The 16,619-nt window shown below is 47.8% G+C and overlaps 1 protein-coding gene across 5 annotated transcripts in view; it reads right to left on the bottom strand.

The window, feature by feature from the left end:
* Positions 1-12,274, bottom strand: part of ANKRD26 (ankyrin repeat domain containing 26) — a 124,027-nt gene extending 111,753 nt beyond the window's left edge. For 3 of the 5 annotated variants that reach the window (XM_019485807.2, XM_019485823.2, XM_019485819.2), the window contains exons 1-5: positions 12,187-12,273; positions 10,306-10,886; positions 3,693-3,807; positions 3,278-3,451; positions 712-818 (exon numbers count right to left, since the gene is read on the bottom strand). In XM_019485807.2, the coding sequence (XP_019341352.1) occupies positions 712-818; positions 3,278-3,451; positions 3,693-3,807; positions 10,306-10,511 (602 nt within the window). In that variant the 5' untranslated portion in view covers positions 10,512-10,886; positions 12,187-12,273. Of the gene's footprint in view, positions 1-711; positions 819-3,277; positions 3,452-3,692; positions 3,808-10,305; positions 10,887-12,186 lie in introns of all 5 variants that reach the window. The other 2 variants (XM_019485814.2, XM_014602715.3) reach the window with 2 other exon arrangements.
* Between the last annotated feature and the right edge of the window lie 4,345 nt (positions 12,275-16,619).

Below are 16,619 nucleotides of genomic sequence, written 5' to 3'. Positions count from 1 at the left end.
GAGCAGATTTAAAAGTGCCCAGAGGTACTAGATATAATGTACATTAAGTAAAGTGCATTAATGCTTATGTAGATGCACCCACTAGGTACTTTTACACATGATCCAAGGATGGTGGGGAGCAGCCTCCCCACTCGTGTACAGGCACCCACTGTGTAGTAAAATACATTCAAACCATCATAACTGAGATGGGCTTCTACTTACTGGAGACCAGGAAAGTGCCTAAGGATGTCACTTAATATAAAGTGGAATGTACTATAATCTGAACTCACTATTCAGATGAACACTTTCTCATTACAATACGCCTAGGTTAGGAAATGGAAAACTGAACTTTTTAGAAATGCATTTGTAGTGATTAGACTCAAATTCAGATTCTAACAAAACAATTAGGGACTCATTCCTCACTTTGGGCCATGCTAGCAATGAAATCTTGTACAGCTAAGTCAGAATAGCTCAGAGGCAATTCCTTTAATACTATAGGGTCTCTTGCATGATAACATCTCTTCTGGAATGATAAAGTGGCCAGAATCAAATGAGAGCATGTGGGAACATGTCAGTCCTACATTACAATGATTCTTGATGAGGGTTGGAAGTTTTAAGCCACCTTTTCAGAGCTGTACTTTAGGAAGATCAGCTGCAGGAAAGGATCTGGAATTGTATTATTTATATTTAAGTAGCATCCATAGTTCTGGGTAAGAGTGCAACATACTTTACCTCTTAGACTTATCTACAGCATGTACATCTGCTCCTTTTTGAAGAAGAAACTCTACCATCCCTTGATGATTTTCAGTTATAGCCAGGGTAAGAGGTGTGTACCCATCCTATGAAAATAAATCAATGAGTTTTGATAGATTGATATATAACACACATATATACACTCACCTATTTTTAAAAAATTGCTTAATATACATATTTGAAGAGGTTGATTTTTTTAAAAGGGAATGCTGAATAAAATGGCCAGTACCAGGCACTGTCAGTAATATGGAAAGAGACCACATGTTTGTTTGCACAGTGACCAGTACTTATATTGACTGACTCCTGCCAGGAGGGAGCTTGCTCTGGGTGAGTAGAGACAATAAACAGAGGCTGTGAGCCTGCAAAGGACTGACTGAACTAGTTAAACCCAAAGCCACTACAGTCCCCCTTATATGTCAGGCAATTTTCACCTTGTTCCATGAACCCACTATATGCAACTTAAACTGTAACAGATATAGCACAGGCCACAGTAGCACAAACTTCCCCATACTGATGTAAAATGTTTTATTTTGACCCGAAGAAACTATCTGTAGGGTAAAAAATGATAAATGGGATCTGCTTCTAAAACCATCTTAATCTATGTCATTTATGGTGAGACTGACAACAAAACAAAGGTGGTAGGTAGTACTATTTTTCACTTAAAATTAGACAGCTGTCAATGGCAGACAAGGTTCTCGGGGTAAATGTGATCTCTTTTATTAGACCAACCAAACAGCTGAAAAAATTGTTCCTTGCAAGCTTTTGAGCACAAATACCATTCTTCAGGCACAGGGAAGAGTCTGCTAGTGTTATGTCTTCACCAGCAGACTTTCCCAATGCCTGAAGAAGGGTGTTTATGCCCAAAAGCTTGCAAAGAATAATTTTTAAAACTACTTAGTTGATCTAATAAAAAAATATCACATTTACCCAAAGAACCTTGTCTGCCTATGTCCTTAGATCAACATGGCTACAACCAACCATACAGCTGTCAATGCACAGTTGTAACATGAGAGTCAAACATTAAACTCTTATTCAAATTAGAGTGAAAAGAGAAGGAATATGTCACTTTTCACATCTCTGGATTCTCAGAATTCTCCTACAACACAAAAGATTCAAAACCTCAATTTCAATGTTACACTAGGTTAGGCTGAGATCAGAAACCAGCAAGACTCAACTCTCATATACTTTGCTTCTCTACACATCCATATCCTTTCACCTGCTCCAATCACCTAGCATTAACTTTGATCAACATCTACACAATATTACTAGGTTGCAAATTACTCATGTTCACACAGTTTACTTCATTTTTTATTCTCAAATTCAGTTCACAGGTCATGGCCTCTCAATCAAATACAATTACATCTTTCTCAAAAAGGAGGTTACACAATTCTCCCCACTATCTCCACTCCTGTAGATGAGAGGCTTACTCTCCATAGCCATAAGCCTTGGTTTTACTAGGGTGTCTGCCCCACAGTGGGTGGGAAGCTACTAGGGTTCTTGAAAAGTTCTCCAAAGACTTTCGACTACAGTTCAAAGGTAGAGACTAGGGAGGAGTGGGGGGGGAAAGTTCATTGATTAATTTTGTATCATTTACTCTGATTTCTTTGCCAATCAGAATTGCCAAATGGTTGCTGATGACAATCTATCACAGAGGCAGGCAACCCCTGGAACAGGTGCCAGAGCATGACACGTGAAGGCATTTTGCTTGGCATGTGCGCCTTGGGGAAGATGGCAGGTTAGGGGCCAAATATGTGCTGAGACAAGGATTGGCCAACTTGTGGCTTCCCTGTCATTCACCCCTGACACACCAATATCTTACAAATTGAAGTTGTGGGGTTTTTTGGCACTTCCCAAAAATGTTGTCGACCCCTGGTTTATCATTTATTTTAATCGATTCAACTCCTAATTCCATAACCCTGTTTACAAAGTCTGGAACTGCTGATATCATCCAGGATCCTGAAGCTTCAAGCATCTGAATAATGGAAAAGCATGGCAGGCAAATTTCTGGGGCTATGCACAAATACAGCTCTATGAAAAAAACTGCAGAGGGTTCCGTTATTAGGCCAGGGCAACACTACAAATTCCTCATGGAGCTGTTATGTTACCCCAGTATACCTGTAGTAGGAAAACCTTCCTACATGTAAATCTGGCCTCAGTTTTTTTTCCTCCTTCTTCGTATTGCTGGCAACAGTACTGCTGCCAAGTGTCACCCTTAAAAAACATGCTGGCAACGTCTTAAAGGCCAATACACTTGTGAAATGCTATGTAGGTTTCATGATAAAACCAGAGGGTCTCTCGGTTGGACCATACCTGTTTGTCACAAGTGCTGCTTCACTAATATAATCTTTTTTTAAAAGTAAACTTTTAGCTGTGATAATGCAATCATCAAGTTTCTTAGCTTTAGGAATTTTAAAAGAGAATCTCCTTTGAAAATCTAAAAAACCCAAAAATGAGAACAATGTTTTTGTATGAGGATGCACCCCTTCCAAAACTGAACTTAAAATATATAATGTTTGAAATTCTGTTTTTCTGAAAGTAAAGTTACCTTATTTTGTGCATCAATATCAGCATCATGCTCAAGTAACTCTATTGCTAGAGATATATTAGGAATACAGGCAGCAAAGTGAAGGGCCGTGTTGCAGTTAGCATCAACAAGATTAGGGTCTGCGCCACGTTCTAGCAGCAGAGTTGCACATTTTTCTTGTTGGCATTGTACTGCCTGGAAGTATAACACAAAAAGAGGTAATAAATTCTAGAAGTTAAATTTTACCTTAAATAGAATTACTACAAGTAACATAAAATCTGAAAATAAGGAAGATGATTTTAAACATATTAAGTATCATATTTTACACAAATGCTAACACCAACTTATGTTCCTATATTAAATAATATATATCTTGTAACTAACTGGAAATTAATACTGATACATCTGGCACAATCATAACAAGTATTCTACATACCTTCATTAATGGTGACCTGCTATCGTTGTCACAGAGATTTAGCTTGCACTTGTTCTCAATTAAATAGGAAACAATATCTAGATGTCCATTTGCACATGCCAAATGCAAAGGAGTCCTACAAAATAAAAAATGCATCAAATTAAACAGAAAAGAAAGCATAGTGTTTATAAGACTACAGTAAATTTAAGATTTGGCTCAAATTATAGATTTTTGTAAATCAACCTTAAAGGAAAAAGGTTATGACCTATGGAAATACTTCCATACTTCAAAGCATTACAAGCTAAATATATAAAACTGAGAGAAGCAATAAAACACACACAAAGCAACCCCCCCCCCCACAATATCCCTGAACAAATATATTTATATACTCATCCTGCAAATGAATGGGGGTCTACCCAGGTAGCAGCTGTAAGGTTGGGGTCTTAGTCTATAAAGAACAGATTGTATATTTTCCTTGCCATTCAAATGCCAAAGCTGGGAAAGAGTTTCAGAACTATGTTATGTATTTATATGTGTATACACCCACACATATATAGATATACACATATATCCATACACGTATATATATATGACACAAGTGCGCATGCACATTCTGCCCTCCCTATCCAAGCTAACTACTACAGGAGGTGTAAGATCATACTGAGTGGAAAGAATTTACAATGTTTATTAGCAGGCTAACAACAAGAAACTACCAACTTTAATATTTTATTGGGTAAAACAAACAAACAAAAAAAAGAAGTAATGTAATGTTTGTGGCAAACATACCTCTTTGAGACAAAACAGATTGCAAGTTCTGTGCCCAAGTGGCAAAACACTGACTGACGTAACATAAACTATTCTTTTCATATGTAGGACATAACTAAGAGCTTGTTTACTTGTGTTCCCTTGAAGCACAAAACATCAAAATAAGAATTGTGAAGTAACAGTTTTGATATCACTGTGACTAAATACACATCCACCTATACCTCCACCATGAAACATTACTTTTATATAGCAGCCATGTACAGATATCCAATTTCTCCTGGGACAGTGTGCTAATGTTCAGGATTTTCGTCCCAGGGTAAAAATGGCTGCTCCAGGAGAAAATTAACTTGGCAACAGCCAGGATTAAATTGCTCCCAAGTCAGTTTCTCCTGGGACAGCAAGCTGTACACATTCTCTTCTGAGAGATCACAGCACAGTCCTTCAGCATCCCAGGGTGCTTTGGCCTCACCCATCTCCCCCCAGGAAGACAGTGTGTCTTGGCTGCTCCAGGGCAGAACATACCCCCTTCACAATCCCCACACTGTGCTGCAGGAAAGCACAGCCCAAAAGATAGTTTGAGTCAGCCAATCAGGGCTCCCTGTACACTGCTGCCACCTCTTGGGAGCAGACTTGGGAGTCTTCAGAGTATGCCAAGATGTGTGCACAATGCCCCCTGGCTGTGCAGCGTTAGCACTGCAAGCTCTCTGCTCTTCAAGGGCTCAATATCGCAATGCCTGTTCAGGCATCTCTGGGCAAGTTTCTTCTACCAGGAGAACCAACTTGGAAGAATCAGATTATCTGAACATATGTATGCAGTCATAGAGTGAGGCAGCTCTCCTAAATTACACACCACAGTCCTCTGTATGGCTGCCTCATTGTATGTCTAATGGAACAGCTGTCACATCATATGCTCTCATCCAGACAAGCACGGATATGCGGCACGTGGCACCGCAGACTCATCTGTAGCGCCACACACCACACATGCAGGTATTCCCTGTGCTGCTACCTTGTAGCACAGGTGGGGGGTTTGACTCGGGGAGATCCTGAGGTCAAAAAAATCTTGCGCCTTAAAAAAGCAGGCAGCACACATGGTGATAGTAGTACACACCACCCGAAACCAGATCCTGGCCAGCCGGAACTATACTCTGGCTTCTAGCCAGGCTCCCAGCTGCAGGAGTGCCATAGTTGCAGCTCCCCAAGGCCCCCAGGACCCCAGATAAGGCTGCTGGGGCCAGCACAATTGGTGGCCCCAGCCTCCCCAACCACACCCAAGGTAACCTGCCACTTGCCAGAGGGCACATGGCATGGGCATTCCCCAGGGACAAGTGGCAGCAGCACAAGGTGTGCCGCTGCTTCTTGTTCCCAGGGAAACAAACATCCACGCTCGTGTGGATGCGGTCTACGTCCCCAAAGGTAGCAAGAAGTCCCTATAATTCTACGTCAGAGGATTAAAAACTAAAAATCCTTCTTTTCTTGGAACTAGACAGTGCCATTCTCAAACTCCAACAAGGTCCGCATGGATGAGCAATATCTCTACCTTGCTACACTGATGGTCAGGAATACTCTACTGTTTTGATGTGCTACACAATGGAATGTATCCATGGCCAGTTCTAGCGGATGATGTGGAACCAGGATCAGCCACAACAAGTTTGGATGCAGATATTCCCTTTCTATGGCAGTTCATGAGCCTGGAAGCCCTGCTCAGGTGATAAAGGCAATATGGGTAAAGAAAATGACATGATCCTGATGATGCTCCATAAGCAAGTGCTGTTGCATCCACTACAGTGTGGACTGCTGGCTCAAAAACAAGCATGGACTCGTGACAGAGGATTATGCTGCAGACCTAGGATAAACAGAAGCAGCAGAACTTTAAGATGATGAGGGCCACTTTTGAGGAAACCTCCATTCAGCTTACCCCAGATCTGCAGATGCAGCACACTGATAGAAAACTTCTCCTTGGCTGCAAAGCAGAACATGACTGTCTGTATCTCAAAACCTACTATGTTCACTTGTACAGGTCTGTTGCAAACTATTTTGGTATAAGCAAATTAACCATTAGGGCTATAGCAAACAAAAACATGTGCTGCCATTATTCACATACTGCTGCAACACTTTGGAAGGCTTTACAGCCATGAGCTTCCCCAGTTGCCCTAGACAGTTGTTGGAATCCACACCTATCAACTGCTGCCAAGGCTAGTGAAACTTTTATGCTAAAGGCACCCCTTGTTAGACTTGAGGCATCCCTTGGAAAATACCAGATTTTTGTTTTTATTTTTTGACTACAGAAAAATAATAGAGCATTTTTTCAGGTGCAAAGAACTCACAAATATCACAGCAGGTCAGAATGGTTGTGATGCTATTTGAAGTCTTTGGGTTTATTTTCTGAATTATTTTTGCACACCTAACAGAGCAAAAGCACTCTGGTTGAGAATCAGTGTATTAGCTATTGCCCAAAACAGCTGGAAGGTGACAGCAGAGGGTACCTTTGGAGATTAAAGCCTAGATGGTGGGTGTCTGGTCTATGACTTAAGGTACCCAAGCAGTTTCCTGCTTTGGATTTTAACTGGATGCTATATATTTACCAAGGGCTGCCCTGTTTACCAGGGCACCCTTGGAATAACCAGGAACAATGGCCACAAGCTAATAGAGAGTAGATTTAGGCTGGACATCAGAAAGAACTTCTTCGTGGTTAGAGTTGCCAGAATCTGGAATGGGCCTCCAAGGGAGGTGGTGCTCTCCCCTACCTTTGGGGTCTTTAAGAAGAGACTGAGCAAGCACCTGGCTGGGGTCTTGTGACCCCAGCCCTTTTTCCTGTCACGGGCAGGGGGTCAGACTCGATGATCCATTGAGGTCCCTTCCGACCCTAGCATCTATGAATCAGCCCTGCAAGCTCTCTGCTCTCCAGGGGTTCAGCATTCAAATATCTGATTAGCTGTCCCTCGGTAAGTTTTTCTACCTGAGAGAATTCTCCCAGATCATTTGAACTGGGAGAATTGTGTGTGCAGCAATAATTAGCATTCTCCTCCAGGTTTCTACTGGTAGCCTGCTGGTGGTGTCTAACAAAGGGTTTAGAAGAAAGGGACTTTGAGACAAGCTAGTGGATGGCCTGGACTCCTGGGTCACAAGTATCAGCAACATCCTTGTGTAAACACTTTTCCAACCTCCAAGTCATCCTGGGGATGTCTGTATTATCCATGAAACATGGCTTAATGCAAGTATCTCCTGTGAAGACTTGTTCAGTGACACAGCAGAACTGACAATTGTCTTAGGCCTGACTGAAGCCGTAAAATGCATGGAAAAATGTTGATGTCCCTGAACTGCCAATTCCTTGGCTAATCTTCATACGCTTCCTGGTTGAGACTGTTTTGTGTGCAACCTTTCTATACCTTAGTTTCACCTCACAGTGCTAGAAGGCAAAGGATCTCAGCACTTGCTCCAACAGCAGGTGCAATGAAAAGGCACTCTTCTAGTGGCCAGAGAGTGCTCACAAACAGAAAGTACAACTGAACTTCCAAGGTGTTGATCTCTGAAATGTCTGGGTACAGAAAGAAGGAATCTGGCCATGCACCAGTATTTAAATGTAGAGGTGACATCTGCTCTCTGTGAGCATGGAGCAATAGAGACCACATGGTATACTGAGCAACCAGTTCAGTAGAGGGTATAAAACAGTGTGGAGAACAATTTCATAGAATGAGATGGGGAGGCACAAACATAAACCCCGCTCTGAAAGTTACTAGGCCCAAAATAAAACTTTTTGGGACTGAAATATACAAATCCACTGTATTTGCAGAATACCATCCAACATTTTATCCATTCAACTACTCATTAATTTTAATCAGAACTTTATAGGTGAAGACCACATTCAGCGCTTGAAAATTTGAGTGAAGTTTTTGTTACAACAAGGGTATTGATGGGTCAGTAGAATCAAATCTCACAACTTGTGCTGCCTGCTTGAAGGATCATTACTACATAATTTATGCTCCTCTTGTGTATCTAACTGAAAGAGACACCTTTCAGAAGTATCAGGTTTTCTGGAGCTGCTGTACAATCATTTGAGGCCCTATGCCAAAACATGACCTGAAACTAATAACCACCTTGGACTTTCCTTCCAACAGATTTCCTCGAATAAAAATCTTAAGTGGCTTTGCAGCAGGTGCTAATACACCAAAGTATATTTAACTTAATTTTGAACACAGTTCTTTTTTGACAGCACTGCTCATGTGTTCTGTATATCTTCTTGAACTATGGCAGGGGTGGCCGGTAGCCAATCCTTTCAACTTTTGGTATCTTTTTAGTCTTAATGTTAGCCGTGAAACAAATCCTGCCACAATCCTTCCACTTTAGGAGATCCGGGGTGGGGGGAAAGCCTGTGGCTCCTTTCAATTGTTGGGAGAGGTAGTTAGCTATGTTACTCTGAAGTCAAGTAGAAGACAGGGTAAATATGCACCTTCACAGACTAATTTAAGATTAGACAAAGAGCTCTGGTGAACCCAAGTTCCCATTGTTGGCAGACTGCTGTAAGGCCTATTTCATGTACATACAGATGTGGGCATGAGCCCCTACATAAACTGTCTGCATATACACATCCAGGACAACTCTCCCAGGTTTGTTTTCCTAAGACAAAAACTGACCTGTACAGAAGTTCAAACAAAGAAGCAAAGAGCCTGAAATGCAAATACTGGCCAACCAGGGGACCCTAGAACATGCAGCCCAGAGAGCATTGCAGGCTTTTTTTTTTAAGTGAATGTAGGCAGGAGTCATCAGGGTAATGGAAGGTAGAAGCAGGGTCTCTATGCTATACACAGAATCCTCCAGACTTTCCCTTCCCCATGCTGTTTCAGCAGCTGCAGCTGGACAGGGAATATTGCTTGTATACTTCCCAGCACCCAAACACTGCAGCATAATTGTGGGCTTGGACAGATGTTCAGCTTCTCCAGGGAGAATCCCTGCTCTCTCAAGAGAAACCATGAATGTACATATGCTCATCATTTTTCCCAGAGTAAGAGCAGGCACTTGGGGAGAAAAATAACTTGAGAGCAACCTGAGCAAAGTGGCTCTCTGGAGACTCTCTCAGGAGACAGAATTTCTGTAGAAGCAGCCACTGCACTTTGCTGTTTCTCCCTTCTGCTTCCACAGGCAGGAACAGAACCAGACCATGCCCACTAAGTGCTTCAATGCTGGACTTTTCCAACCTGAAGCATTCGGGGGGCATGTTCTGCTCCCTGCTTGGTTGGGCCTGACACATGCTCTCCCCTCCTTGTGTGGGAAGGGGAAAGAAAAACAACCAAGCACACTGACTGCCTGTACCAACATTCAGTCTCCTGAGAGAGATTCCCCCAGGGAACCACTTCACTTGGGTTGTTCCTGAGTTATTTTTCTCCACTTCCATACTGGGAGAAAATGACAAAGGTGTGCACAAGCAGTTTCTCCTGAGGGAGCAAGGACTCTCCCTAGAGAAACTGAATGTCTGTCCAAGCCCAGCTGTTACCCCATTCCATTTCAAGACCAGCTGCTTTAAGGCAGCAATGCTTTGAAGGCAGCAGCAGAAGCCACAAGCGGTCTGTAACTCTGTCTGCCATTCTGGTCTTTATTTTTCCCCCCCAAGGCTGGAAAGAGAAACAAGCATAACCTGTGGGGTCAGAGAAGGAGGGACCCAGAAAAGCCTGGGAAGGTTCAAGGGAGACCAGGAACAACAATCTCCACCCATGGAGCATGCTCTGAAGGAGCAGACAACCTCCAGGGATGCCTACTGCCAGGAGGATGTCTGTCTGCCTGCGTGCCTATTTTTCGGGAGGGAGGGGAAGAAGGGTGGTCACAGATGGTGGCCTGACAGCCCTCAGAGCACAGTTCCCCCCATCCCCCGTGGTACCGGTTCTCCTTGTCCAGCTGGTTGGGGTCCTGCTTCCGCAGCAGCTGCTGGAGCTTGCCCAAGTCCCCAGTGGCAGCTGCACGGTGTAGCTTCCCCAGGTCCCGCTCGCGGAGCTCATAGCCACCAGAGCCCACGGGCAGGGAAGCGCTCTTGGAAGGCGATGGCAGCCCCTTCTTCTTCTTGCCAAAGCCAAAGATCTTCTTCATCCTCCTGGGGCAACAATCAGGATACGCAGGGACACCAGGGCTGCTACCTGCCCATGGTGGGCACCAACCCTAGTCGTCGAGGCACAGTCAAGCCCACAAGGGGGAGGGGAGGTTCCGCTGTAGCCGGGGTGGGGCAGAGCCTGGGGCGATCACAGCAGGACAGGACACAGCTGAACCCGCAGGCTGGAGGTGTGGCAGGGACACAGGCTCAGTGGGTTCCTCACTCATGTGGTGGTGGCAACATCCACAGTAACCGCTGTCCAAGGACTCCAACAGTGATGAACAATGTCATCTTTGTCAGTAAATTTGGGAGAGCTGATAACATCGTTACAAGTTCACATATACAGATGATGGGCCAAAAGTGCAAAAATCAACCTGGAGAAGATAGGTATTAGAGTAAAGGAACTGTAAGGTGGAGAAGGAGCTGGCTCAAGAGTTGGCAACAGGCAGCACTACAAGGGGAAGTATTGGGCTAGAATGTGATCACTAATGGAATTCCTTGAGGATCAATCTTGGAACCACAAACAGCTCATAATCTTTCTGTAGTAAAAAAGTTTACCTAGGAGGTCCTTCTCAGCTGTTTCCAACTTAGAACAAAAAAAACCCCTTTTGGATCAATCTCCCATGCATGACTTCTACCTTGTATTGGCTGAATGTTATCCCATTGCTGCTACTTCAGCTCTCAAAGTATTCCAGGAGAGGGGGAGAGGGGCAAGGGGTTACAGGATATCCTTATTCTGCTCTGTGTTGGTGATATTTCCCAAGTTTGTGTCATCAAAACATTTCATCAGCACCCTTCTTTTTATTTAAAAAAACATCTAAATCATAGTTTAGCTCTTCTGTTTAAGAGTAAATCCAATTCAGACATAACCCATGCTTCAAGTGCATGCTCTCTGCCTCTAGGATGGTGGCACTCAACTTCTGGTCTGCAAGCCAAATCCAGCCCACAGGGCTCTCCACGTGTCCAGAAATTTGACAGTGGGAAATGAATGGCAGCACAGTCACGGCTTCAAGAGTCACAGCCACGGATGGGGAACTGAAAAGTGCCCAAAGCACTTGGCATTCAAGGGTTCACCTCTGAAGCCCATGACAAAAGTCAGAGAGGAAGAAAAGACAACCTCTCCCTGCTGTAGCAAGCACCCAGTCTGGATCGAGATGGTAATACTTATGCTACCACTAGAATTCAGAGTGCCAAAACACAGGGGGCAGACGGGTGACATGGGAATTGCTCGCTCATGGCTCAGACACAAGTTACAATCCCAACAAAAGCCTGCCACGATTCCAAGGGGCAGCGTGAATTTATAAAGGATCCGAGGGGCTGGGCACGCACAAGGCCACTCCTGTGATAACTAGTGCAGAAGGTGATCACACACTGCAGTGACCCTGTTCGCCCCTAGCCTCTTGCCTCGATCCTTTATAAACCCACGATGCCCCTTCCCGACTTCCCTGCCTCACTCGCGTCTGGACAGCGAACGCCTGCAGCAGTCTAGGACCAGGGGCTGCTATTTCCGAGCACTGGTCCGGGCCAGGACCCTTGTTTTGAGGCGGCTGCATGGAGCGGAGGCAGGGCGCGGAGGGCCGTAATGGGGGCTGCGTCCCTCACCACGTCCGCAAGCCACAGGGCCCGGGCGCCTGGCACACCCCACCCCCCTGGCCCCCACCGACGGAAGGATACGACTGACGCGGCAACCCCAGGCGGAGTCATGGCGGCACGCTCCGCGCCAACCCCGGCAACCGGCTCCTGCGAGCAGCCCGCAAAGCCGCACTTCCGGTGAAGGAAAGAGGCCCGGCTTACTGCGCACGCGCCGTGGGGGCAGGAAAGGGGGCGGGTCAGGGCGCATGCGCCGTTCGGAGCGTGAAACTATGGGAACGGAGCTGGCGCCAAGCTTGTGCAGCTCTGGCGAGAGGAGGCGGAGGATGGGAGGACAAGGTTTGAATACACATGCGCCGAAATAAGCCTATGCCTCGAAAATAGAAAGGGCTGGGGTTAGCTTTACGCATGCGCTCTGTGTCTCTCTTCCGGGATGATCGGCCCAGTGCTAGGCGTGGGGCTGGGCTTTCCCGGTCTGCCACGTGATAGTGTTGACGTCACTTGCCGCGTGCAGAGCAGCACCAGGGCGCGGGCTGGGGTGGGCCTGCCTTTGCGCGTGGGGCCGCCCCCTCTGGCATCGCCCCATGGGGCCGGGTGAGTTCGGCCCACCCTGTTGTAGGGCCCAGGGTGAGCTTCTGCCAGCAGCCTTAGCTGCATAGGCGCCCAATGTCTGTGTTTGAGCTGCTCTAGACACGGAGGGAGAGACGTGATAGGAGAGTTGCAGGATCCCCCTGCAGGGCAGGGCATGAGGCGTGATTGTGGGATCCAGCGCCCCATCCAATCACGCCTCACTGCCAGCCCTCGCGCCACCAAGTCGCAAGCTCCAGGAGCAGCAGGTCCCACAGCTGACAGGACCCACAGCCGTGGCAGTGTCCCATGTGCTGCTGCGAGGCCTGCAACTCCCAGCTGTGGCAGCATGTGGGACACCACCACGCATAGGGACCTGTAGGGAGGGCACAGGGCTGCCCCTGATGGCGAGCGCTCCGGCTGGTAAGGGGTATGGAATTCAGCCCCCCCTGAATCTTGCTTCGGCTGGGCACTGGGGGACCCCCACACCCCTGTCTGACCGCTGGCCAGCAGGACACAACTGACAGCTGACCACTGGGGCACAACTGGTCCCATTTGTGCCCCACTGGTGCCCCCCCAGGCTTGGGAGGCAACAGTTGCCCATGCCACCATGGCCACCAGCCATAGCAGCATGTGGTGCATCCCCATGGCCGGAGCCCCCTGAGGGAGCTGTGGAAGCCCCAGCTGAGGGTGTGTAGTTCTCACCCAACATTTCTCGCTACACATTCAAATTAAAGCTGGAGATAAACCAGCATCCTCCTGCTGCCTCACAGGCTGCTCAGCCTTTTGCAGCTACAGATGGAAGAGTACAAAAACAGCGAAGGGAAGTGTCATGGCACAATTTCTTCATCTACTCAGGTGTGTAGTCCTAAAACCTCCTGACAGTCAGCACCTACACCCTTTCCATCAAAGAACTAAGCTCATCTCCTGTTGGTTCTAATTTTATAGCCAAATGAACCTGAACCAAGAGCAACTCTCCTGGGACACGGGGAGCCAGGTTTGGCATCTCACTCACATCCTTTCACCAAAAGCTATCCTGGAGCCTAGGGGCACCCTGGGAATGGTCCTCAGCCCTGGACCCTGTCAGTGCATCCTAGGCCATCCTTGAGGACACTCCAGCCCCTGCACTAGCAATTATGAGGTTGTGGTTGAGAGGTTCACCTGCTCCATTGCCCAATCCTCCTTAGTCTGCTGCTCAGCAAAAGGCCAATTAGCACTTGATTGGGACTCCCCCGCTTCTCTCATGCAAGCTGATGACCTGCTGCCTTTCAGGGAAGGAAGGGCTGCTCTCAGGAACAATCCTCTGAGCTGTCTCATCCCACTTCTGCAGAATCAGCCCTTTATGAGGTGGCAGTAATCCAAATGCACCAGCCCAGCCTCAGCAGGGACCAGCTTTATTCCCCAGTAGAGATACTGGGTCTTTTCACCTTTCCCTATTTCATTCTGACAGTCTCAGTTGTTAGCATTGGGCATGTCTACACAAGATGCTTTACTGCTCAATGGAGCAAATTACTGCACAGTAAATATTACTGTCTATACATGCAGATGCTTACTGCGCAGTACTTTGCTTTAGTCACAAGTTAATTTACTACCTGTAAATACAAGTGACAAATTAACTCCCAATTAGTTACTTCAGAGTAATGCACATGTAAGTGCTGATCAGGAGCAAATTTGCTTCCAGTCAGCCCTACCACCAGAGGGCCACCTACAGTTTAGCTCCAAGGCCCCTGGATTGGGAGCTTCTCTGGCCCCTGGATTGGAAGCTTCTCCAGCTCCAGGGCTGAGGCAGCTCTTTGCCTGCCTCATCCCCTGGCCTTTAAAAACCTCCAGCCTGGTAGTGCTATAGCAAGGAAGTTTGGCATCTGGGGCAAAACCAAAAAACACCACCCCCAAACTTTAATAAAGCCTTTATTACATTCATTACTCCCTTTATGTGCTCTGTGACAAGTCAGAAATTAAAGTATCAAACTCATAAAGTCTTTATAGGGGCATTTAGGCTGATACGGTGCTTGGCATGGAAACCAGCTGTAAGCCCTCAGTGGCTTGGCCCAGCCACGCACCACGCAGGCAGAGATCAGACCGCCTCTCCAGCTGCAAAGGGAGATTGCTATGGCCAAGTGGGCTTCGCTTTTTCTTCCCCACTCCCCAGGAATAGGGCTGCGGCCGAGCAGGGTGGGCCCCACAGCCACTGCTTTACCTGCCTCACCCCAGAGGCAGGATCGACCCTGCAGGATCCAGCACCACTCAGGTGTAATCTCTGTCCCCCACCCCAAGCAGTGTCCTCATGGCACTGTGAGGTGAGCCCAAGGTCCTCAGCCAGTTTGCGTGTAGTGGGTGCTCCAACACACACGTGTATACTAGGGCCTGTCAGGCCACATACAGGCATGTGGGCACTACTGATCAGCACGCCAGTGCTGCATAAAGGTTAAGGCCTTGCGGACATAGTGAGCCACTGTCACCAACCACAACCGGTGGTTGGAGGCTGCTTGCAAGTCCATGCCCTTTGTGTGACAATTGGATGACATCCTCATGCCCTAGGACCCTGGCCAGAGCCATGCAGTGTACTCGAGCATGGGCAGCCTGGCACCTGCAGCGATGCATCACCAAGAGAGGGCCCCTTGGGCTGCCAGGAAGCTGTCCTGCCATGCTCCCTGCCCCGGTCTCATCAAGCAGCTCCAGGAGCTTGGGCCAGAGCCTGCCTCACCAGCTCTGGGGGCACAGCCTTGCCCAAGAGGTCAGGCGCCATGGCACCACCAGCCCTCAGCAGCTTCAGCTCCTCCCCAGAGGGGGCCTCTGCCCAGGCAGCTGGACACTGCGCCCCAGGAGCCGCATGTCCTTGCTGCCAACAGGGACTGGCTTCAGCCGCTGGGCATGCCTGCCACACCCACCTGGTAAGCCCCACACTGGGGTGAGGGCCCTCCCAGCCCTGGCCCTGTCCCCACTCCTCACCTGGCCCAGCTATGCTTCCCTGCCCTGGGTTCCCCCCACCATAGCACACAAGGAGGTGGGAGACAGTGCAAACTTTATTGAGCAGCCTGTGCCCCCACCGCTAGATGGGCATGGGCCTCTCACCCACAGAGGAACATGTTGATGTTGGTGGCAATGTCATCCTTAGTTGTAGGGGATAGAGACATGTAGAGCAGCCACAGGGAGCCCTCTAGGTGTTGGCAGAGGTTGCAGGACAGGCTTGCCTTCTGCGTCATTGAAGCTCAGGGTCCCACATCAAGTTTGCAGGTACACATGGGGCACCATGGCAATCAGCAGCAGCAAGGCATAGTGGGTTGGGCACCCCTCAGTCCTCATGGTACACTCAGGACACTCAGCAGGGGCACGCTCAGGGCATAGAGCCAGTGCGGGGGGGAGGGCTGACCCTAGGCCTCCTCCCCAGAGAGGCCCCCTGGGGGAAGGCAGGGGCACCAGCAGCTTTGCATCCCAGTCGGCTAGGAGCCCCTTACTCCCTGAGCCTGGGCACCATTGACTTGGCAGCAGCACAGGAGATAGGCTGGCCTGCAGGAAGAGAACGGGGGAGTGGGTCTGGAGCCATAGCAGCAGGTGTTGCCAGGAGCCAGGTCTGTCCTGCCCTGGGAACATCCTCATGCCCTAGGACCCTGGGCCTGCAGCCACCTGCCCCTGTGGAGTAAGCAGGAACAGAGAGGTTGGGGGGGAGGGGCAGGGGGCTCAGCCAGTGCCAGGGACTGCCAGGCTGACTTACCATGGTCCGTGGCAGTCCATGTCATGCACGCACGATACCCCAATCTGAGGCTGGGCAATTCACAGCCCCTTGGTATGGAGCATCTTATCTCAAAAAATGTTGCAAACACTCACAAAAAGCCTCTTTCTCCTGGTTCTGCAGGTCCTCTAGCTGCATGTAGGGAAGAGGCACCAGTTGGCAGCCAGGATGTGCCTTTAGGGTCAATGGTAATCTCAGCCAGGGCCCTGTGTAATATACT

The sequence above is a fragment of the Alligator mississippiensis genome, chromosome 5 (genome assembly GCF_030867095.1).
Source record: "Alligator mississippiensis isolate rAllMis1 chromosome 5, rAllMis1, whole genome shotgun sequence".
In the NCBI taxonomy this organism is placed as follows: domain Eukaryota; kingdom Metazoa; phylum Chordata; order Crocodylia; family Alligatoridae; genus Alligator; species Alligator mississippiensis.
This window is presented reverse-complemented; position numbering and strand designations above follow the sequence as displayed.